This window comes from Gorilla gorilla, chromosome 13 (assembly GCF_029281585.2).
Source record: "Gorilla gorilla gorilla isolate KB3781 chromosome 13, NHGRI_mGorGor1-v2.1_pri, whole genome shotgun sequence".
NCBI lineage: Eukaryota > Metazoa > Chordata > Mammalia > Primates > Hominidae > Gorilla > Gorilla gorilla.
The window spans coordinates 28,268,143-28,292,457 of NC_073237.2; the positions used below are offsets into that span (position 1 = coordinate 28,268,143).

Consider the following 24,315-nt stretch of genomic DNA (forward strand, 5'->3'; position numbering starts at 1 on the left):
CTGGAAGTTACCATGGAAAGTTTCTGTTAGGTCCCAAGCAGTTGGTTGTGAGTACATAGGTGGGTGAAAAGGTGATCAAAGCTGCTGCTGATATCTGTGCAGCAGGTGCTCTTAGAACACTGTACCAGCAGGAGAGCTCACAGAGAAAGCTCTAAATGCATGGAGACTGCACAAGAGCATGAGGCCGGAGATGGAGAAACAGGGCAGAGATGGCATCCTAGTGCTCAGTGAGGTGAGGGACCAGGGAGGTTATATGGGTGGGATGAGAGGATTGGGAAGTAGGAAGACAAAGAAGCTGCCCTGAGAAGATGGAAGGGACATCGATTTTGGACAGCTATTATCCCTCAGGACGTGGCACCTCTGCATTCCCCTTCTGACCTACCACAGAGGAGCCAAGAGCTGGAAAAAGGGCAGGAAGTGCTGTGACTTCTTTATGACATGTTTTGAGGGACAGTGGGATGCCCCTGGTTCCTAAGGAAACCCAGGATCACTCACCATCCCATCATGAGGAGGAGGAGGTGGCAGGACTTGCTTCCTCTGATGGGACCCCAGCATTTAGCACAGTGTGTTCACTGCTTGGATACAGAAGAGCCAGGATGGGAAGAAACATGGATATGTCCCTGCTCTGAATGCTGATTCTGTGCCTAAGGGATGGGGGCCCAGCCCATACATGGTCCCCAGGGCAGACAGGCACAAGGCCCAAACCTGCTGAACCAACATTCAACAGATGTTTTCCTAAAGCATCCCCAAAGATCAAAGGAGGTCTTGTGACAGGCACATCCTCCCTGCCTGGTGGGAGTGGGGCAGGCAGCCACACAGCTAGAATAGAGGGAGGCCCAGAATGAAGGGAATTGACTCAGGAGGGTCACAGCAGCATCAGGTAGGAAGCCAGGGGTTAGCGTGCATACATCCTGGTTTAGGGTGGAGCAGGTCCCTCCCATGGTTCCCTACAGGCTCCCACCTGCCTGAGGCCAGCATGGGCTCATGCTGCTAACTAAAGTCCCATGACATAGAACTGGGGGCAAAGATGAGCTGGAACTGATACCTTCAGGATTCTGAGTTCTCAGCAAAGTTGAGAGCTAAGCAAAGTCAGGGTCAGAGCCTATGATTCATGCAGGATGCTGATGGCAGATGAAGCTTTGCTCATCCCATCCCATAACCCCAGCACAACCCCACCTTCTATCTTCCCCAGGGTGAAGAGAGGCAAGAAGCAAAATTCACATGTAGATTACAAACTCAAGAATTTACTACTTCAGGCCAGGCGCTGTGGCTCCCGCCTATAATCCCAACACTATGGGAGGCCGAGGCGGGTGGATCACTTGAGGTCAGAAGTTCAAGACCAATCTGGCCAACGTAGTGAAACCCCTGTCTCTATTAAAACTACAAAAATTAGCCGGGCATGGTAGTGTGCACCTGTAATCCCAGCTTCTCAGGAGGCTGAAGGAGGAAAATCACTTGAATCCAGGAGGCAGAAGTTGCAGTGACCCAAGATCAAGATCGTGCCACTGCACTCCAGCCTGGGTGACAGAGGCAGACTCCATCTCAAAAAAGAAAAAAGAAAATTTACTACTTCAGGTTTGGGGGTAGATGCTAGGAATACATCAGTGCTTGCTTGGGATCTTTGGGTTCACCTCTGGCACACTCAGGTAACATCATGTCATGGTGAATGGCCCCGACCTTCTAGAGCTCTTCTCTTGGGCTTTCCAGAAGGGCACTTCAGAATTGGCTGGAGGGAATTTCAGGAAACCGACCACCAGCAGTGGGAGGAGGGTGGCTTCTCCACAACATCACTTGTGTTCAACACTGAGTTGTTGAGGGCAGGGGCCATGGCTGCTTCACTTCTGTACCTGCTCACTGCAGCCCAGGCAGGGAAGGCAAGGCACACAGGATGAACACAGGTATAGACTCCATGGAGACACTGCTTCCTGCACCATGTGGGAGGTGGCTGGGCCTCTGCTGCTTAACCAGCTAACCAGGGCTGAATACTCTAACTGGCCTCTGGAGCCCATGGTCTAGGCCAGGCCTGCCATAGATGGAAGGGCCAGAATGGCCTCTGTGTCCTCTGCAGGGACAGAAGAGAAGGAAGGACTTCTTTGAGCTCAGGTGGGAATATGAGAGGTAAGCACAAAGCAGGCATGTAAAGTGCTTGGGGACACAAAGGACCAGATGCCTCACAGGGCTGACCAGTCTTGCAGAGGTCTGTGCATTCTCAGGCCCAGAGACAGTGAGGCCAGGACCCTGAGAGAGCATGGGGAGGGAGAGGGGGGCCTGGGAAGGGGCCAGTGAGATCCAGTTTCCAGAAGGAGGGGTGAGTGCTGCCAACTGCCCCCCTTTCCTGCCTTGTCCCTCTCCTCCACTATAAACACTCAGCTAGTGGCTAGGCAAGTAGCATATTAGGGGATTTCCAGAATGTGTCACTTCCAAGGTCAGGCCTGCTACAAAGGCCACAGGGGCAGGTCCCTGGGCAGGCAGACTGACCCATGGGAATCCAGACGGCGGGAAGGGAAGCCCTCCTTGCGGTAAATAGTACTAGCAGCTGGGGTATGTCAGGGGAGGTGGAAGATACAGTAAGGGGCCAGGGAAGAATCACATACACACAGTCAAAGACACATGGACACAGACATCCCACCACACAGGTACATACAGAAAAAGACAAAAGTCAACCGTGCCACTCAGAAACTAGTTCAGAGTAAGTACAAACATGTCAAGGAAGACAAACTCACATGGACCCATGAACACCCTGCATCAGACATGCCTGAGCAGACACGGGCACAAACACACATGCAGACACAAAGACAGGTTTGCACACAGAACCCATCTCACAGACCCACAGATATAAATGCAGTCCAAATCCATCCTGCAAAGACCCTCTCCTCCATAAATCCTCTAGGCCACCTCAGACCAGGTTCATCTCTCCTTTAAATTCTGGTTTGTCGTTTCTGTCCTATTGCTCATCCTTTAATAGGATAGCTTTGGATTCACATGCATACCTCTGGTCTCAACAATGTGGCTGTGTGCTCTTAAAGAATGTCAGGGTCAGGAAGAGAGCCCACTGCCCTCTTCAGCAGCCTCATCCTTCACCTACACACCCATCTCCCCAAGGGCCCCCAATTTACTGCTGGCTCCATCCTTGAAGGGTCCTGACTCTCAGACTCTTTGACATAGCAGACACAGGGGAAGAATAAACCACGTAGACACACTTAGTCCACATTATCCTCAGGAAACCATGAAGAACCAGGTCCTGGTTCCCCAGTTAGAAAACCCTTACACAAAACATGATCTCATATGTAGCTCTAGCCTAAACTTCATGTTAACCACAATCCCAACCTTATTGACCACACCTCTAAACCCAACTCCAACCCCATTCCCAAAGAAAACTCTAAACCATAGTTTTTCAAATAAGACTCTGGGAACAACTGTACCCAGACAGATAATGCTGGTGGGTGTGATCCAAAAATGTTTACATGGCCAAATAAGTTTGAGATAGAAAACTGATCTGCCCTCTCCCCAGGAGCTGAATGCCTCCCTCCTCTAGCTGGATCATAGCTGCAGGGGCCACTCTGTGCCCCTCACCTGTGGAGGTCCTGGAAAACAGCCAACAACTTGTCATCTACATCAGATCAATACCACACGTTATGCAGAAGCGTAAGTCCCTCTCCAGACTAGCTTGAAAGCTTAAAACCAGGCCGGGTGCAGTGACTCACACCTGTAATCCCAGTACTTTGGAAGGCTGTGGGCAGATCGCTTTGAGCTCAAGAGTTGGAGACCAGCCTGGGCAATATGGTGAAACCCCCTTTCTACAAAAAAAAGTACAAAAATAAAATAAAATAAAACAACTGGGCATGGTGGGTCACATCAGTAGTCCCAGCTACTCAGGAGGCTGAGGCTAGAGAATAGCTTGAGTCTGGGAAGCTGAGGTTGCTGTGAACTGAGATTGCACCACTGCACTCCAGCCTGGGTGACAAGAGTGAGACCCTGTCTCAACAAAACAAAACAAAACAAAGCAAAACAAAACAAACAAAAAAGGAGAGAGAGAAAACTTAAAAGCAACCTCCAACACAAAATTTATCTCCTTGGATTAAGATCACTTAGGATTTAGGTTAAGATCTCCTCACTCTCAATCCAAATCCTAAATGCAAGCAGTGCCCTACTCCAACCCTAACACAATCCTCATCTAAGATACGCCTATTTCTATCAACAGGAACCACAAACCCAATATCAACAGGAACCGCAAACCCAATTCCAAATCCTACTTTAACATCACCATGATTCCAGCCCTATCCAATTTGGAACCACAACATCAATGCTGTTCCAAGCATAATCCTAACTCTAACCCTAACCCTTGGTAGAGCTACACATTGATGAATGCATGCAACTACACTAGACACACACACTTTTCACACTTATGACTCCGAGAAACTGAGTAGCTCCTTCAGTAACGGCTGCACAGTCCACAGGGCATCTTATTTCTAGAGGGCTCAATGCTCCGCTGAGAACCCAGGAGCAGCAACGCACCCAGGCCCTTTGACCCTTGTTGGATATACAGGCCCATGGGCCCCAGCCCACCCCAATCCTATTCCAGGACTTGCCTAGCCCTTGAGCTGAAATTCCCGCCATACCCCTCCCTGGCTCTTGCCTGCCAAGCTGGGAGCATCTGCTGCCCTGGAAACCCCACCAGGCAAGAGCAAACGGCACTGAGACTGAAGGGAATGTGGCCCTTTCCAATTAGGGGATTTCCAGACTCTTGCAACACCCACACCTAGGAGGTCTACTCCAGGTGCCCGTCCTAGAGAGGTAGTGGGCCTGCTGAGGTAGGTGTGAATAAGCACACTTCCTCTCCCCCTCCCAGGATCTCAGTCTGGTGAATTCATCATCACGGGTGAAATCAGCCATGTGTACCTCCTTTATCCTTCACCCCAGGTACCAGTGAAGCACTCCTCTGCACCTAGGCCATCCCAGAGGTTGTCACAAAGTAGCCAGTTTCTCTCAGGAGCTCACCAAGCCAACATCTTCACCCAGAGGACTGGAACTGTAGGTGGAGACCCACATCTCGGATGTGCAGCCATCTGAGTCTTTGTGTCCCCTTCCCCAAGCTCTGCATCCAGCCTGGTCTGAGGACTGAGAGGAGCTTGGGTCAAAGCTGCAGGCTCCAAATCCCCAAACCCAGCTTACAGTTCAAGTGGGGCTGTGAGGTAAAATGAGCCCAGGCCAGCAGCTGAGGGCAGAGGAATGGCTCAGAAGACTTGGGGTCCCAGAAAAGGGTAATGGCTCTCTCATCATCTGAGCTCCTCACTCTCTTCTACCCTGCTTCAGTGCCTCCCTCTCACCACCCCTGCCACCAGGTCCACTCACAGACTGGAGATGGGGTAGGGACTCGCTATCCCATCCTCACTCTCAGGGCAGCTGTTTTCTGCGCTGGATTTTGTCCAGCCAGGTTTCCACCTCCAGAAAAGCCCCTACTGCTTCCTTCATTTCCCTTAGGGCTCCTAACCTTGATTCTAAGCTCCAGCACCAAGCAGACAGACCTCAATATCTCCAGGATGGAACATCTCCCTGAGACTGCTCTACCACTGCAGGCTCAAGTTCACAGGCAGGGGCTTAGGGTTGATGCCTAATCAACCTAGATTCCTGCATCTAGGAAGACCAGGCAGAGATGGGACCTAGGGGGTTGTGCACACCATCTGACACAACAAGAAGCTTCCTTGATGGCATGAATAAGGGTAAGGGAGACAGGCAGGTATCTTGGAGAGAAAGCAAGCCTAAGCTTTTAGGAAAGAAAAAGGTACGGCCCCCTCCTCTTCCCTGCCATCTCCCCTTTTTTTCTACAATCTGTGCCAGGCCAGAAAGTCTCCTCCTCCAGGGGAGGTAGGGGGGGCATCACTCCAGCTTTCCTTTCCCCAGACCAACTTTGTTCCCTTTCACCGGCTCTGTGTCAATCTAGAGTGTGGGATGGGGAGCAGAATAGGCCCAAGTGGCTCTCCCAGCCCCACCCCACCAAATGCTTAGAATTACCTGCAGAACTTGGTAAAAATACACATTCGTTGGCTCTATTCTGAGATTCTATTTAAGGCGGTCTGGCGTGTTGCTTCTAATTCTGTGTTTTTAAAAAGTCACCCAGGTGATTCTGAAGTGCAGCCAAGTTTGGAAGCAAACTAATATAATATGACTTCGGAATTATCTGCATGCCCCCTTCCAAGCCCATGCTATTCTACCTGTCTGAGAATTCTTCAGAGACAGGCTGCTCACTACTTTCTTAGTCACTCCCATGTAGGCAGGTGGGGAAACCAGGGAGCTGGGAATTTAAAACTTTCTGGTGCCAGGATCTGCCTCTAGACCAGGTAAAAGATCCAAGAAATCTTATCTCCTTGTTTTTGCCTAGTCTTGTTCCAGGAACGCCAGCTTCTTGCCAACAGAGTCACTCCCTGCCCTGCTTAAGGTCTCAGCCTTAAGGTCTCTTGAGTCTGAAAACCTCAGACTCAAGAGCTCAATTATTTCTCCTCTAGGCCACCAAATTCCAGCCCCTCTACTCTGTGGACCTTGGAATGAAACACCACCTCTTTATCCCCTCCCAACAGTGCCTCCATCTTCAACCCCATGCCTTCTGCATCCCATCCGTCCCCAAGAGCAACCCAATATTTCTGTCTCTGGCCATGGCTGTCCTGACTACATCTCTCCTGACACTCGTTTCCTCCTCTTCCTATGGTTTCCCTATCCTGTCATAAGCCATCCTTCAAAAAACAAGATGTAAGGAGCTTGCTGCTGAGTTAGCACTCTGGAAACCAGATGGATTCTCCAGCTCTGACGTGAGGATTACAACTCTAAGGTCCCAATCCAGTTTTAAATATAGATTCTAAGTTATGACCCAATAATCCCCACACATCATATACCATAATAAACTCCAAATGGATAAAATATTTTAAAATGTTAAAAATTAAACTACAGAAAAAACATCATACAAAATGGCAGAGTAAGAAGTTATAGGGGTTGGTCCCTCCACCAAAGCAACTATTGAGGTGGAAAGAGCAATTGGAATCGACTCTTTCAGAAGTCTGGAGCCCGATTGGACACTTATAACAAGAGGGGGGGTGGTACTTGATGAAGGGAGAGGTTGCTGGTCTTTCAGAAGAGAGCATAATGCATGCACTAGCTACCAACCAACACAGTGGGGATAGCAGCCCACATTCCTGAAGTAGCTGGGTGGTCACCAAGTGGGCAGGGGGAACCCTGTCCTCCAAAAATGAGGGGTTTTGCATTTGGGTTTGTCTTCTGGTTCCCTAAGGGACAGGCTTGCTTGGTTTCAGCCCTCTTGGGCTGCAGGATCTTCCTGAGCCACATATATCAGAAGATTTAAAGGGACAGAACCTTTTTGCGGGGAAGGAAGAGAACCCTTTGTCAGGTCATAAACAGAAATTTCAGTAACCCCACAAAACAAAGAATACACACTTTGCAAAAAAACAGTTTGAAAAAGTCACCACAAATTGATGGCAGAGTTCTCAACAAGTGTATATCAGCAATCCCTAAGGAGTGAAAAAATTGAATTTCTAGAGATACCACACTGTAATATTCAGAATGCCCAGTTATCAACAAAAAATTACTAATACAAAGAAACAGGAAAGTATGGCCCATTCACAGGAAGAAAGGAATTTGACAGAGACTATCCCTGAGGAAGCCCAGATATTGGACATAGCAGATGAAGACTTTAACTGTCTTACTGTAAATGCTCAATAAATATTGATGATGGGAGGTTTGATGATAAGGGTGAGAAGCTGAAATCTCAAATACTGTTTTGTTGCTTGTTTTATTATGACCTCAAATTAAATTGGGAAATAATGGCCTTTTTGGAAAAAAAAAATAACTGTCTTAAATATGCTCAAAGAGCTGAAGGAAACCATGGGCAAAGAGTTAAGGGAAATCTGAAAAATGGTGTATGAACAAAATGAAACTATCAATAAAGATATGGAAATTAGTAAAAAGAAAAAAAGGACTCAAGCAGAAATTCTGGAAGCAAAAATACAATAACTGAAATGTACAATTCACTAGGGGCAATCAACAACTGATTTAAGCAGAAAAAAAAGGATCAGTATTCTTGATGATAAGACAATTAAAATTATCAAGTATGAGAAGAAAAATAAACAAGCCTCAGGGATACCATCAAATGTACCTCATCACAGGAGTCTCAGGAGGAGAATAGAGGGAACAGGGCATTAAAAAGATTGAAGAAATAATGACAAAACATCTGAAATCTGATGAAAAGCATGAATATACATACCCAAGAAGTTCACAAACTGTAAGAAGGATAAACTCAGAGATCCACACCAAGACAAATTATAGTCAAATTGTTGAAACCCAAAGATTTTAAAAGCAGCAAGAGAGAAGTAACTCATTATGTACAAGAGATTCTCAATAAGATTACCAGCTGATTTCAGAAACCGTGGGAGGCCAAAAGACAATGGGGGATATATTTAAAGACTGAAGAAAAAAAAAAGTCAAACAAGAATTCTATATATCCAGCAAAACTATGCTGCAAGAATTAAGGAGAAATAAGACATTTCCAGATAAACAAAACTTAGGAAGTTCATTAATAGTAGACCTGCCCACAAGAAAAGCTAACGGGAGAAAGAAAAAACAAACAAACAAACAAAGAAATGCTAAAGGAAGACCTTCAGAATGAAACAAAAGGACAAAAAATAATAACTCACAGCCACACAAAGAAACAAAGATCTCTGATAAACATAACAACATAGCAGGCCGGGCACAGTGGCTCATGTCTGTAATCCCAGCACTTTGGGAGGCCAAGGTGAGCGGATCATTTGAGGTCAGGAGTTTGAGACCAGCCAGGCCAACATGGTGAAACCCCATCTCTACAAAAAATAGAAAAATTAGCTGGATGTGGTGGCAGGTGCCCATAATCCCAGTTACTCGGGAGGCTGAGGCAGGAGAATGGCTTGAACCTGGAGGGTGGAGGTTGCAGTGAGCCAAGATCGCGCCACTGCACTCCAGTCTGAGCAAAAGAGTGAGACTCTGTCTCAAAAAAAAAAAAAAAAGTAACAACATTGCCAGGTGTGCTGGTTCACACTTGTAATCCCATTACTTTGGGAGGCCAAGGTGGGTGAATCGCTTGAGGTCAAGCGTTCAAGACTAGCCTGGGCAACATAGTGAGACCTTGTGTCTACAAAAAATACAAAAATTAGCCAGGCATGGTGGCCCCACTACTCAGGAGACTGAGGTGGAAGGATCACTTGAGCCCAGGAGGTCAAGGCTGCTGTGAGCTGAGATTGTGCCACCGCACTCCAACCTGGGTGACAAAGCGAGACCCTGTGTCAAAAAAAAAAAAAAAAAGATAAAAGCTAGTATTGTATTTTTAGTTTGTAGCTCCACTTTTTTCTATATAATTTAAAAGGAAAATGCATTAAACAATAATTATAAATCTATGTCAATGGGAACACAATGTATAAAGATGTAATCTGTGACAATAACAATATAAAGAAGGGACTAAAATGTATACGAGCAAAATGTTTATATGCTATTGAAACTGAGTTGGTATTATTCATACTAGGTTGTTATCAGTTTAGAATGTTAATTATAATCTCCAAGGTATCCATTAGGAAAATAACTACAAAATATATAGAAAAGGAAAGCAAAGGGGAATCAAAATGGTTATGCTACAGACCAGGTGCAGTCGCTCATACCTATAATTCCAGCACTTTGGGAGGCCAAGGCAGGAGGATCGCTTGAGCCCGGGAGTTCAAGACCAGACTGGGCAACATAGCAAGACCTCATCTCTAGAAAAAATAAAAATGAAAAATGAAAAATTAAAACAGTAGCCGGATGTAGTGGCATGTGCCTGTGGTCCCAGCTCCTCAAGAGGCTGAAGCAGGCAGATCGTTTGAGCCCAGGAGCTCAAGACTAGCCTGGGCTAGACATCGTGAAACCTCGTCTCTACAAAAAAAAATAGAAAAATCAGCCAGGCGCAGTGGTGCTTGCCTGTAGTCCCAGCTCCTGGGGAGGTTGAGGTGGGAGGATAACTCGAGCCCAGGAGGCGGAGATTTCAGTGAGCCAAGATCAACCACCGCACTCCAGCCTGGGTGACAGAGTTAGACCCTGTCTCAAAAAAAAAAAAAAAAAAAAAAAGAACTCTTACAATTTAATAATCAGATTTGCTGGAAGGAGGGGAAGGGTATGGATCCTGGAGCATAGTGACTCCTCACTATGACCTCACTATGACCATGACCTCACCAGTCATGGTGTTCCAGGGGAGAGGCAGTGAGGCCTGCATGAAAGCAGTAGCTGGGAATAGAAGGAAGGCTCAGGCCCAGACATATTCAACTAATGAGGACATAAAATTTGGCAGCTGAGGACTGTCCATTTAGTTTGAGATAAGTGGGGCTGGGTGCCAGCAAATCCAGCTTTCAGGAAGGAAAAGGAGTGGGGATAAGTTAAGGGAAGTGAAAGTGTCTAGCTACATAAATAGCAGGCCAATCCCAGCCCACGCACAGACCCCCAACTTGCAGCTGCCCACCTCACCCTCAGCTCTGGCCTCTTACTCACCCTCTACCACAGACATGGCTCAGTCACTGGCTCTGAGCCTCCTTATCCTGGTTCTGGCCTTTGGCATCCCCAGGACCCAAGGTACCAAGGCAGGGAGGGGCCTTGCATGGGGCTAAGGGGATCAAGTGGCCTGGGTAGGAGCTTGCCAGCAGCCCCTGGCTCCCTGTGAATCCCACCCTGCAGGCAGTGATGGAGGGGCTCAGGACTGTTGCCTCAAGTACAGCCAAAGGAAGATTCCCGCCAAGGTTGTCCGCAGCTACCGGAAGCAGGAACCAAGCTTAGGCTGCTCCATCCCAGCTATCCTGTGAGTGGACACAAAGGGGTGGGTACAGGCTGGTGACGGGGTGGGGAGGGCATGGTGGGCAAGACTAAGAAGGCTTACTAGCCCCCACCCGCAGGTTCTTGCCCCGCAAGCGCTCTCAGGCAGAGCTATGTGCAGACCCAAAGGAGCTCTGGGTGCAGCAGCTGATGCAGCATCTGGACAAGACACCATCCCCACAGAAACCAGCCCAGGGCTGCAGGAAGGACAGGGGGGCCTCCAAGACTGCCAAGAAGGGAAAGGGCTCCAAAGGCTGCAAGAGGTGAGGAATCTGAGGGATGTGGGTAAAGGGGAGCCTCAGTCAGCCCCTCACACCCCTCTTCTGCCCTCACAGGACTGAGCGGTCACAGACCCCTAAAGGGCCATAGCCCAGTGAGCAGCCTGGAGCCCTGGAGACCCCACCAGCCTCACCAGGGCTTGAAGCCTGAACCCAAGATGCAAGAAGGAGGCTATGCTCAGGGGCCCTGGAGCAGCCACCCCATGCTGGCCTTGCCACACTCTTTCTCCTGCTTTAACCACCCCATCTGCATTCCCAGCTCTACCCTGCATGGCTGAGCTGCCCACAGCAGGCCAGGTCCAGAGAGACCGAGGAGGGAGAGTCTCCCAGGGAGCATGAGAGGAGGCAGCAGGACTGTCCCCTCGAAGGAGAATCATCAGGACCCTGGACCTGATAAGGCTCCCCAGTGCACCCCACCTCTTCCTTGTAAATATGATTTATACCTAACTGAATAAAAAGCTGTTCTGTCTTCCCACCCAAGTAACTGTTCCCATGTGTTTATGTCCACCGAGATGCCAAAGTTCCTACAGGGTGGGGTCACACACTCTGAGCCAAAAGCTCAGGCTGACAAATGCTATGTTCCCATCTACCCCAAGAGCTTCCTTGCCTCTCAGGTGCCTGCACCCCTGAGCAGTTAAAGGGAGGCTGAAGGACAGGGTAGGACCCAGTCTTCTGAGGCATCCTGCCAATGGAGAGATGGTGGACATGGAGCACACACCTCCAACAGCTCTGCAGACCTCTGAGACCCTGATTCTGTCCTGCACTAACTCTAGGAGTGACCTTCGGATCTTTTCCATGACCTTCAGACCTTTCCCCAGATATCCCAGAGGCTTCCTCTCCTTTCCCTGGGAACTATTCAATGAGACCCTCCAAGTGTTTCTTTGGAAGGGTCCCTAGGAGGGAAGCTGTGGCTTGGGCCCATCTATAACACAGACAAACACAAGTTATATTGAAACCTGCCCTAGCACAGTTCCAGCCCCGAGAGAGCCCCTGGGAGGCAAAGACCCAAGGGGACTTGCTTCAGCCCTATTCAGTGAAGCTCGGGCCTCGACCTCTCCTCTTTGTTTAATGGGGCTGTTGTGCTCTCCTTCTATTCCTATCTGGGCCCCTGGACTCGCTCAGCCTCCTTCCAGATGGAAAAACCTCCTCCCTTTTTTTTCCCTCCTTTCTTTCCTGGCTGGGATCCAGACTACTTTAGCCCCTTAAACCCTTTGAAGTCAAGGAATAAGTCTCCTGGGGCAGGTTTTCAGAACCCCAGGATTCAGGTGTGAATCAGTCTCCTCTCCTGGAAGGCCTCAGATGGCTCTCCTCTACCTCTTCCTCCCCAGAGTGAAGACCCTTCTATTCTCCCACTCACCTCCAGGCAGGGAAAGTAGAAGCCATCAGATTGGGCCAGGCAATGTGAGAAAGAAGGGAACAGATCCTGGGGAAGGGCAAGAAAGGTAGGAACCTCAATGCCGGGCACGGTGGCTCACGCCTGTAATCCCAGCACCTTGGGAGGCCAAGGCAGGCGGATCATGAGGTCAGGAGTTCGAGACCAGCCTGGCCAACATGGTGAAACCCCGTCTCTACTAAAAATACAAAAATTAGCAGGGCATTGTGGCGGGTGCCTGTAATCCCAGCTACTTGGGAGGCTGAGGAAGGAGAATCACTTGAACCCAGGAGGCGGAGGTTGCAGTGAGGTGAGATCGATCGTGCCATTGCACTCCAGTCTGGGCGACAAGAGCAAGACTCCATTTCAGGAAAAGAAAAAAGAAGAAGAAGAAGAAAGGTAGGAACCTCAGAAGCTAGAAGTGGCTGCTCCATCACCTTTTCCTTCCGTAGGAGCCTGAGTATGCCACAGCACTTACCACCTATCCTAACATCCTCAAGTATTGGCTTGTCTGCTCCTCTTGCAGCAGGTGAAGACAGGGCCTCTCCCCTACCTGTCCTAGGGCAGCAGGTGTGAAATTAATCTAGAAACTCAGATATGCAAGAAATACTACTTTTGAAATGTTCCTTAAATGAACTTAATTCCTACTCCAAGCTACTGCACTAGAGTGCTGATGAGAAATTCAACATCAGGCACTCTTGTGGGATCCCACCTGCCAAGGGTTATGCAAAGGTCACAGAAACCTCAAGGCCCAAGGGAGGCCTCCTACCTGCCTCCTACACCATCCTATCATTGGACATCAGTCTTGCCAGTGAGTGTTCTGACCCCTGTGGTTCCGGCAGGTATATCTCTTCAAGTCCTAGACTCCACATTTGAGACATAAGAATTCAGATATGACAGCCTCTGGGCTTGGACTTGACCTCCCCAGATACCCCCGAAGCCATCTACTCAACAGTCCTGTCACTTGCCCCATCACAGACAGAAATTAGAGCCCAGTGCCCACTCTGGCTGGATGTACACATTAATCCCTTCGCAGTCCTAAAGAATTGTCTCCCTCTCCTCAGCCCCTCCAGGGCATAACCTCTTCCCCAAGTTTACAAGTTTACTTTTTTTTTTTTTAAGACTCTTTTTTTTTAAGGCTTGCTTTGTAGTCCAGGCTGGAGTGCAAAGGTAGGATCATAGCTCACTGTAACCTCAAACTCCTGGGCTCAAGGGATCCTCCTGCCTCAGGCTCCAAGTTGCTGGGATTACAGGTGTGAGCCTCTATGCCTGGCATTTTCCCCTGGTGTAAGACATTTACAAAAGGCCTTTGACATCAGGCTCCCTTTGACATCAGGACATCACTCCCAGCCCTGCCAAAACTCTTGCCTACTCTATAGTGAAAAGAAAAACATAGGCAGAAAAAACAAAACTCTCTATTTCACTAAATTCTCCTGCCACACCTGCATGCCTGGTATTTGCCTCAAGCCCTGCTCTGAGTAAGCATGCAATATATTATTTATTCCATCAGATCATGACTGGCCACTCTCCTTGTCTGCCTTCATCTTTGACAACATTGTCCTGTTCTTTCTCTTTTCTCTCTTATTCTCTTGATGCATAATTTTAAAAAATCACATAATACACACTCACAGTTAAAAAATATATCCAAAAGTACCAAAAGGTTTATTCTGAATAACATCATTTCCTACAACTTTAACTCTTATGCTATTTCTTAGTGCCATATGTCTAAGTACTTTGCCTATACCTCTGTTTCTTGATTTACCTATTTTAAACATTACCAGATGACTTCCTACTATAAAAAGTGAAGATTTAACTCTCTTGCCAACTCTCCTCTCCTGTCACTGCATCCTCTATAGTCATACCATGATATTTAGATCATGATTATATTATCATATTTAGATCATAATTACAGTTTATATTATTGTGGATTACTATTACATAATATGTATTATCACATATTACATTATTTTGACTATATAAATGTTCTCTGCAGACAAAAGTAGTGCACTTTTCCTTTGTCACTCATCTTTTTGTTTTTCTTAAAGGTTCTAATGCCCTTCCCTTTTTAAAATACCTCTATCTTGACATTGCCTTTCAAATTCTTCATCATATGAGACGAATTCAAAACATAATGTTTAAGATATACGTAGAAGAAAATATAGGTGAATGTGTTTATAACTTCGAGGTATAAAATAACTTTTTTTTTTTTAATAAAATGGAGACCAGGTCTCACTATGTTGCCCAAGCTGGTCTTGAACTCCTGGGCTCAAGCGCTCCACCCGCCTCAGCCTCCCAAAGTGCTGGGATTACAGCCATGAGCCACTCTGCTTGGCCAAAAAGAGTTTCTTAAACAAGTCATAAAACCATAAAACGTAAATCATTAAAGATCAACACCATTAAATGTAAAAACAAATCGGAGTTCAGGGTAGGGATGGAAAATTAATTACATGCCTTTATTTCCACTTCTCACTGAGCCCCGACTAAAACTACAGTAAATTTTTTTGGTGCATGTATGCGTGTAAAGGCATAAACCAAGGCCAGGAGCAGTGGCTTACGCCTGTAATCCCAACACTTTCGGAGGCCAAGACGCTCACTTCAGCTCAGGAGTCTGAGACCAACCTGGGCAACACAATGAGACCTCGTCTGTACAAAAAATAAAAAAAGTAGCTGGTGTAGTGGCATGTGCCTATGGTCCCAGCTACTCAGGAGGCTGAGGTGGGAGGACCACTTGAGCCTGGGAGCCATATAGCCTGGGCTAAAAAGTGAGAGACCCTGTCTCAAAGTAAATAAATTAATTTTAAAAATAAAATAAAGGCATAAACCCACAAGAGCCCAAACGGGAGAGGAGATAAAGGTAACTTTCCAAAAGCCTACTGCTGAGACACGTAAATATTTCAATAAAAATAGATACAAAGCATAAAATCAAATTATAAATATGAAGGATTTCTAATGTCTTATTCGTGAATACAGTAAAAATTCATATTTACTGAATATTCATATGCCAGCATCCAACAGGGAAACAATGACTTCTACTAGAGATGCAAAAGAAAAAAATCCTAAAGATGAATTATCTCTAAAATCTACAAAATCTTCATTCCTTAAGCATGAAAACTCATTTTAATCCCTGGAATCCTGACTTTTCTTTATCACAGAACCACAGAAGCACTTTATTGCTTTAAAAGTGAGTTATCACTATTTTCTAACAATGAGTCCTCCTCAGTGTCATCCAGAAAATTACTAATACCATGTATTTTTGTTGTTTTTATTTGCTCCTTTTTTGAGATAGGGTCTTGCTCTGTCACCCAGGCTGAAGTGAGTGGCGCAATCTCAGCTCACTGCAGCCTCAACCTCCTGGGCTCAAGCAATCCTCCCACCTCAGCCTCCTGAGTAGGCAGGACTACAGACACACACCACCACGCCCAGCTAATTTTGTTCATTTTTTGTAGAGATGAGGTCTCACTATGTTGCCCAGGCTGGTCTTAAAACTCCTGAGCTCAAGGGATCCTCCCACCTTGGCCTCCCAAAGTGCTGGGATTACAGGCGTGAGCCACTGTGCCTGGCCATACCATGTTTTTAAATAATTTCACCACTATCTCTTCCACGAAATGATAACATACACACACACACACTAATGAAATCATGGGCTGACTCCCACTTGTCAGTGTTGCCTCAGAATCTCCTCCTGTTTCTCCCGGTTCACTCCTTCCTTGTCAATATTTTAAGGGCTTCTTTGATACAGATATAGAGGATAGGTGGGACTAGTAAAGAATTAGAGCTAGCTGGGCATGGCAGCTCACGCCTATAATCCCAGCACTTTGGGAGGCTGACGCGGGCAGATGGCTTGAAGCCAGGAGTTTGAGACCAGCCTGGGCAACGAAGCAAGACCCCTGTCTCTACAAAAAAAAAGAAAAAATTAGCCAGGCACGGTGGCATAGGCCTATTGTCCTAGCGACTTGGAGGCTGAGGTGGGAGGATCACTTAATTGCCTAGGAGTTCGAGGCTGCAGTGAGCTATGATCACGCCATAGCTGATCATAGTGGAGCAATACCCCACCTTTAAAAAACAAAAAATTAGAGCTAATAGATCTCAGGCCAGGAGCCGTGGCTCATGCCTGTAATCCCAGCACTTTGGGAGGCTGAGGTGGGGGGATCTCTTGAACTCAGGAGTTTGAGGCTGCAGTGAAAAACAAACAAGCCTCAGTTAGTCCTATAAACCTGAAACCAATTCCAAAGTAAGCAGTTGGCCAGGTGCGGTGGCACACACCTGTAATCTCAGCACTTTGGGAGGCAGAGGTAGGAGAACGGCTTAAGCCCAAGAGTTTGAGATCAGACTGAACAACATGGCAAGGCCCTGTCTCTACATTTTATTACAAGAAACTTTTTTTTAAGTGAAAGCAAGTTTATTAAGAAAGTAGAGGAATAAAAGAATGGTTACTCCACAGGCAAAGTAGCCTACAAAAAAACTCTTAAAGAGTAAGCAATCAGATTTCTTAAGAACCCCTCCCTTCAGGATACTTGGGCCACACTTTGGCTGGCCACAATTCCTACTTATTAATGATATCCTTTTAGAGGGCTGTGATTACCAACAACTGTCGGGTTCTTTCTTTTGATACCTTTCTTTTAAAAATTAAAAATAATGGGCTGGGGGCAGTGGCTCATGCCTGTAATCCCAGCACTTTGGGAGGCCGAGGCGGGTGGATCACCTGAGGTCAGGTGTTCGAAACCAGCCTGGCCAACATGGTGAAACTCCGTCTGTACTAAAAATACAGAAATTAGCCAGGCATGGTGGTGGGTGCTTGTAATCCCAGCTATTCGGGAGGCTGAGGCAGGAGAATTGCTTGAACCCAGGAGGTTGCTGTGAGCCGAGGTCACACCATTGTGCTCCAGCCTGGGCAACAGAGCAAGACTCCGTCTCAAAAAAAAAAAAAAATTTAAATTATGGGGCTACCAGAACAACACACTAGGTATCCTCTACCATGCCAAATGACCTAGTGGGAGTCAGAGGGGTGGGGTCTGTCACTTGTTGTCTATGAAAGGTGACGTTAATTTGTTTCCCAGCTATAATCACTTACCTGTAAAATATGTCTTAAGCTTCAGCTGGTATCCTTTGTGAAGTTCTTTTTCTTTCTCACATCCAGGCATTACTTCTCCTTGTATCTGGGGACAAAATAATGCTGTTTTGTTAAAGTCGTCAACGTTTCTATCCTTTGCCATCAGTCTTGGGCTGGATTACCATTTTTGTGGATGCTGAAATTGCCAACTCTCTTTTTTCCTAACGCCTATATTTGTAATTCTTTTTTTGAGACAGGGTCTTACTCTGTCGCTCAGGCTGGAGTGCAGTGGTGCAGTAATAGCTCACTGCAGTCTCCAACTCTTGGCCTCAAGGGGTCCTCCAGCCTCATCCTCCCAAAGTGTTGGGATTACAGGCAAGAGCCACTGTGCCAGGCCTATATTTGTAATTCTTCTAGTAGTGCCTACTTTAAGGGGAATTGTATGACCTTGTGATCTTGGTGACCTACGTCTATTGCTATGTCAAGAAGCTGAAAGCTCTGTTTTCTTCAAGACAACCATTTCTCAGTAGGCAGCAAACTAAAACACCCCAGAGAAAGTCTGTTACCATATTCTTTGAGACTTTTGCTTTAGAATCATGGGTTGTGGTAACAATAAATTTCAATCCAATATTAAGAGAATAATTGAACACCACTTGTGAAGGCCTAAGCAGCCAGCGCCAGCTTCTGCTCGGAGTATCCCCTGCGCTGTGTGAGCCTCCGCCTGCTGGGAGGCGCTCACTGCCCCGCCCGGCCACCAGGAGGCAGCAGTCCTCTGTCTGCTACAGGAAAACAGGAGTGGGGGTTGAATTTTCCATTCTCATTTCCTTCATCTTTCTAGGACCAATTTGTTTTCAATTATTTTTACGATTTGTTCTCACATGTGTCTCATTCTAGGCCAAAGGTTGCGCGTTTCCCTGTGTCCACTTATGGGCAAGACAAGTTCCTTTTCCGCCCATGTCAGGCTATAGCCCTTCATCCTCCAGCCCCAGCCTCGCGCCTCGCACACGGTTAGCATCTCAATATATTTCCGTGGAGTGAGGAAACCTTTCTTAGCGTTGGCCCCGTAATGAGTGGTGTAAGATATCTATCGGGTGCGAGCGAAGTGCCAGAGGTGATGTGAACCCTCCTTCAGCCTTTAAGCCAAACAGTAATTATTTCAAAACTTCAACATTGGGCACCTTGGGCTCTGGGTAAATCGGGATTATTTGGGGCGTGGGAGGGAAAGATAAATGCTTCATATTCGCCGACAAACACGGGCCTTCCCCCGGCCACCGGGCTGGGCCGGCCCCGCAGAGGACCCCCGAGGCTCGGGGGCCTGGGTGGCGGGGGTTTGGCCGGACGGGGGTGTCCTGGCCCGGGGTAACTGTCGGCCCAGGTCATCGGATGCGCGGGCACCACCCACAGCCCGAGCCTCCCCTCCATACGCCCGGCCCGCGCGCGGGGACCCCAGGGACGGCGGGGCCAGGGAGCCGGGAGGGCGCCAGAGGCTGTTCCAGGCCCAGGGACTTCGGACATCCGCTCACCGCAGCCTCTCTGAGGAGCTCGCAGGGTCACAGCCGCATGCGCCCACCCCTCTGCCGCAGCCGCGCCCCACTCCAGAGCCTCCCTTCCCAGGCTCGGGGCGCCCCCTGCAGGCCCAGGAGGGGAGATGCATGGGCACGCTCACGGGCGCGGACACACATCCGCACACATACCCCGGTCGCCCAGAGCCCCACAGACACAGTTCGGGATACGCACATTCATGCATGCGACATACACTAACCATCTAGTCAGGGTCCTCTCCCTACAGTCATTCACCCACCCCGACCCCCACCACGACCTTGGTTGACTCCCCTGCCCCAATGGCTAGTACGCGCGCATTCAGGATCTCCTACCCCTGGGGCGGGGATTTGGCCAGACCTGGAGCACGAAAGTTGGACAGGCTCCTTGAAAAAGGATGAGGCTAGGCTGGGCTGAGTGGGTTGATCTGCCCTGAGCTGGAACAAGATTCCCAGGGCTCAGGCTGAACCAAGAACCCTGTATAAACGACTTGGCTGGGAAGAGGGTGAACAAGGCGAAGCACGTAGCGCTGATGCCTCTGTACCTGTGGTCAGAAACTGTTTCAAACACCTCCCTGACCTCCAGTCCCCCACCCCCATTGGATTATCTAAACCAACAGCTGTGGGTAGGTGCCTTAAACACTTCACCCACCGGGCCTGTGTCCTTTCCCTTTTTGCCATGATAGTGGGTACCTTCGGAACACCCTGACTGCCACCTCCTTCCCTGATTCCTGTTTCTCTTCCTGATCTGTTCATGTTGGAGAGGTCCAGGACTTAGAACTTGGACCTCTTCTATCTACACTCACTCTCTTGGTGACCTCATTGTCTCCTACCTTTAAATACCATCCATTTAATCCCAAATTTGTGTCTTCAGCTAGAATCTCTTCCCTGAACTCCAGACTCATCCCAGCTACCTACTTAACATTTCCATTAATATGCCCAACATGCAGCTTCAACTTAAGTCTGTACCAGGGTCCTGATCTCCCCACAAACCCACTCCTCTTCAATCATCCTCATCTTGTTAACTAAAATTATATCCAAGTTTCTCAAGTCAAAAACTTTGCAGTATTCTCTCCTCTTCTTTCTCTCATATCCTATGCTGAACCCCTCAGCAAAGTCTATTGGCTCTACTTTGTTTCCAGAATCTGAGCACTTCTCACCAACTCCATGCACCATCATCTCCTCCCTGGATTGTTGCAACGGCCTCCACCCTGGTCTCCCTGCTTCCATTCTTGCACCAGTTTGATCTACTCTCCATTCAACAGCTAGAGAGAGTTTATGTCAGATCATACTTGTTCAATACCTTCCAATAGCTCCCCATCTCACTCCGCGGAATATAACAATGGCCTACAAAACCCTGTGTTATCTGGCCCCTGTTATTATCTGATTGTATATCTCCTACCACCCTCCCCTTTTGGCCTCCTTGCTATTCCTCAGATACACTCTTGCCTCTTTGCCCTTGCTGTTTTCTCTACCCAGAACATCTTCCCACAGACCTCTGCATGGATTTCTCCCTCACCTTTGTCAGGTCAGCTCTCTGCTCAAATGTTATTAGTAAAGGTTTTCCTGACTGCCTTATTTAAAATAACACCCTCCCTCAATACTCCCTATCCCTCTTGCCTTCTTTATTTTTCTTCATAGCACTTATTGCCATCTGAGATAGTATAGATTTTTCTTGTTTGCTTATTGTCTGTCTCTTTCATTAGCATAACAACTCTGCAAGAGCAGGAACGCGTATCTGTTGTGCTTACTGCTGTATCTCAGTGCCAAGAACGGTGTCTGGCACATAGGAGGCCCTCAATAAATATTTATTGAATGAATGTGTAACAGATGCCTTGTTTATTGTTATTTCATTATTTCACCCTTTCCTGCTGATTCTCAGGGTCCTTCCCAACAGGCACTCCAGGCAGATGGTATTGAAATTGAATTAAAACCTCTCCGCCAGCTTTGCACTATACGATTGTGTCATTTAGGATCTTGGCAGGAAACAAACGGCATGCTCAAAAAGGGTTAATGGAAAAGAATTTAGTGAAGGGACCACTTACAGAGGTGAGAGCAGGGTTGTTGTAGGCAGCCACTGCACATGAATTAGTATAGCTCCAAACCTCAGACCATCTCTTCTTCTAGGCAAAGTGTACGCTAAATGTACTGCCCCAAATTCTGCCCACTGAGAGGACTTCCCTTAACCACTGTATTTCAGGACCATCCCTGGTTGGGGCTGTAATCAGCTGTCTCTTCCAGCTAATGCCAGCATACCTTACAGATCCTCTGTTAACTGTTTTTAGAGAACATCTCCATGAAGCTGTAAGTGTGATCAGAGGAAGAAGCAGAAAACAGCACAAGTAGGAGTCCAAGCCATCTGGCCCTGCTTTTATTCATACCTTCTGAAACCTCTAAGGTCTGGTCTCATATACACAATTCATTTCATAATGAATGCTGCTGTGCACATCCAACTATATGATTTGCTTAGATAGCACCCTTAGGTCACGTTGTCACTGGATGAACTATAATCTGAGTTTTAGACCAGGGCCCCAAGGCCTATCAAGAGCTGCTTTTCAAATAGAAAAGAACTGTTAGCAGAAGAAGCATGGCCTTACTCCACTACACTAAGATTCTTTGCTTTAACTCTCCTACTAGGGCTCCTACCGCACACCCTTATCTGCCACAGACGACATGAAGTTCACTGGATTTGTGGGTCATTCAGCCAGAGCAGCAGGGCAACTTTCCCCGGAGCCTGGACCTCATTCAAAACTATCGGCTTTGGCTGGGCATGGTGGCTCATGCCTGTAATCCCAGCACTTTGGGAGGCCGAGGCAGGTGTATCACCTGAGGTCGGGAGTTCAAGACCAGCCTAACCAACATGAAGAAACCCCATCTCTACTAAAAAGACAAAATTAGCCAGGTGTGGTGGTGCATGCCCGCAGTCCTAGCTACTCAGGAGGCTGAGGCAGGAGAACCACTTGAACCTGGGGGCCGAGATCGCGTGATTGCACTCCAGCCTGGGCAAACAAGAGTGAAACTCCGTCTCAAAAAAGAAAAAAAAAAACCTGTCATCTTTATGAGCCTTTATGCAATAATCCAGCCATTTTGCAGTAGTACATTTTGCAGTACATTTTGCAGTAGTACATATAAATACAGTATATATTGCCTCTAAAACCCAAAATGCTCTTGAACGTTATGCCCTAGATGACTATTTTTCAGCTCGTCCCCATCTCCATAGCCTGGAAATTTCACCACATCTTGAAAAACACTGACTAGGAGGAAGATTTATAGAATCCGCCTGTGAAAGAGATCCAGGATCCCCCAGCCCCCCACCCAATCAAGAGGATTCAGTTCTGGGAAACCGGCTTAAGTCTAGAAACTGGGTAAGACTGTAAATCCTTAATATAACCTGAAAATCAAGTTTCTGTTTACAAGGTCTAGAATTTTTCCACTTGTATGGGTCGAGTAGAACATTACTAAGCTGTCCATCTATTTCATTACTAGGAACACCATGATTAATTAGCTACCACCGCATATTCCTATGGGGCAAAGCACATGATTACCATTCATCCCTACAGATTTCATAGTAATTTCACTCACCTTATCACTCATGGTTAGGTGGTAACATCTGTCCTCTACCACGCAAGAATTCCATCATTCACCTTGAAATAAGGCTGCCCAGTCCCAAGAGAGCATCTCACAACCTCATGTCTAGCCTATTAAAGAAGCCACACAGTGCTTTTCAAAGAGTTGGCGTTCCCCTCACTAATGTGTTCTTGTGCCTTGAAGAAGAATCTTTCTGGGCCTTTCGGAGGTGTACAAAATAGGTAATTTCAACATTTATTTCTAACCTTTGAACCTCTTCCTCTACTTTACTATTCAAGGTATAGTCCAAGGACCACAGCATCAGCATCATTTAAAAGTTTGTGAAATGTGAAGGCTGGGCGTGGTGGCTCAGGCCTGTAATCCCAGCACTTTGGGAGGCCGAGGCAGGTGGATCGTCTGAGGTCAGGAGTTCAAGACCAGCCTGGCCAACATGATGAAACCCCATCTCTACTAAAAATACAAAAGTCAGCTGGGCATGATGGTGTGTGCCTATAATCCCAGCTACTTGGGAGGCTGAGGCAAGAGAATCGCTTGAACCCAGGAGGTGGAGGTTGCAGTGAGCAGAGATTGTGCCATTGCACTCCAGCCTGGGTGACAGAGCAAGACTCCACCTCAAAAAAAAAAAAAAAATTGTGAATGTGAAACATGAAACATCCTGGGCTTCACTACAGACCTACTGAATAGAATCTACAGTTTAATAAGATTCTCTTAGGTGAATCATGCACACATTAAAGTTTGAGGAGTTCTACAACAGGCCAGCAAGGTTCTAGCACCTCAGCCTCACTGATCACAGGCCACTGTCAAATCCAGGCTTCCAGGAATCAACCCAACAGAATATTAACACAACTCCCAGGTGCTCAGCTAATAATAACACAATGATACCCAAATCCTACATGAGAACACCTATATCAATAAATTTGTCCTCACTGGTTCCTGGAATTCTCCCAGGACAAGTTGACAAGTTCCTGCAAATTTCCCAGCACCTACACTCTTGCTCTTGGAGCATATCCTGTACTTTCCTGTCCAGACAATGTTAGGATTAAACTTGCTATGGGCCTGGAGACTCTGAGGGCTGGTCAGGGTGAGTCCTGAGGGAAAAAGGCATGCCCTTTGCCAGAGAGTTATTATCTAATGGAAGGGAAGGTTGGATCCTTCATGGTTTACAGGGGAAGGGGGAATTATCTTCTGCCACCAAGGAAGATTCAGGGGGATTTGAAGGTCCAAAGTTCTCAGCTTTGTTCATCTCTGCTCAAATGTCACCATTCCAAGTTTCAGCGTCCTATGCCTTCCCAACAGTGCCTTTATTCCAGGATAAGGGCATCATCACTCAGACATGAATCCAAGACACTCGGGTCTTGGATCTGATCCTCAGCCATATCTGTCATGTGGCCACATACAGTAAACATTCCTTAAGACTTCCATTTGAGTTAGAAGTTCCTGGTCTAAACTTTTTTTTTTTTTTTTTGAGATGGAGTCTTGCTCTGTCGCCAGCCTGGAGTGCAATGGCATGATCTCTGCACACTGCAACTTCTGTCTCCCGGGTTAAAGAGATTCTCCTGCCTCAGCCCCCTGAGTAGCTGGGATTACAGGCACTCGCCAGCGTGCCTGGCTAATTTTTGTATT

At 47.3% G+C, this 24,315-nt stretch overlaps 1 protein-coding gene and 1 long non-coding RNA gene across 3 annotated transcripts in view; one reads left to right on the forward strand and one right to left on the reverse strand.

Moving 5' to 3' along the window:
• LOC134756855 (uncharacterized) overlaps nucleotides 1–19,195 on the reverse strand; it is an 88,224-nt gene extending 69,029 nt beyond the window's left edge. The window contains exons 1-2 of one of the 2 annotated variants that reach the window (XR_010130168.1): nucleotides 19,090–19,195; nucleotides 17,588–17,672 (exon numbers count right to left, since the gene is read on the reverse strand). This is a non-coding gene — a long non-coding RNA (uncharacterized lncRNA). The remainder of the gene's footprint in view (nucleotides 1–17,587; nucleotides 17,673–19,089) is intronic. The other variant, XR_010130169.1, reaches the window with a different exon arrangement.
• Nucleotides 10,249–11,624, forward strand: CCL21 (C-C motif chemokine ligand 21). Its single transcript, XM_004047973.4, has 4 exons — nucleotides 10,249–10,629; nucleotides 10,732–10,852; nucleotides 10,947–11,129; nucleotides 11,202–11,624. The coding sequence occupies exons 1-4, from the start codon at nucleotides 10,563–10,565 to the stop codon at nucleotides 11,233–11,235; spliced, it is 405 nt and encodes a 134-aa protein (XP_004048021.1). The 5' UTR covers nucleotides 10,249–10,562; the 3' UTR covers nucleotides 11,236–11,624.
• Nucleotides 19,196–24,315: the final 5,120 nt, after the last annotated feature.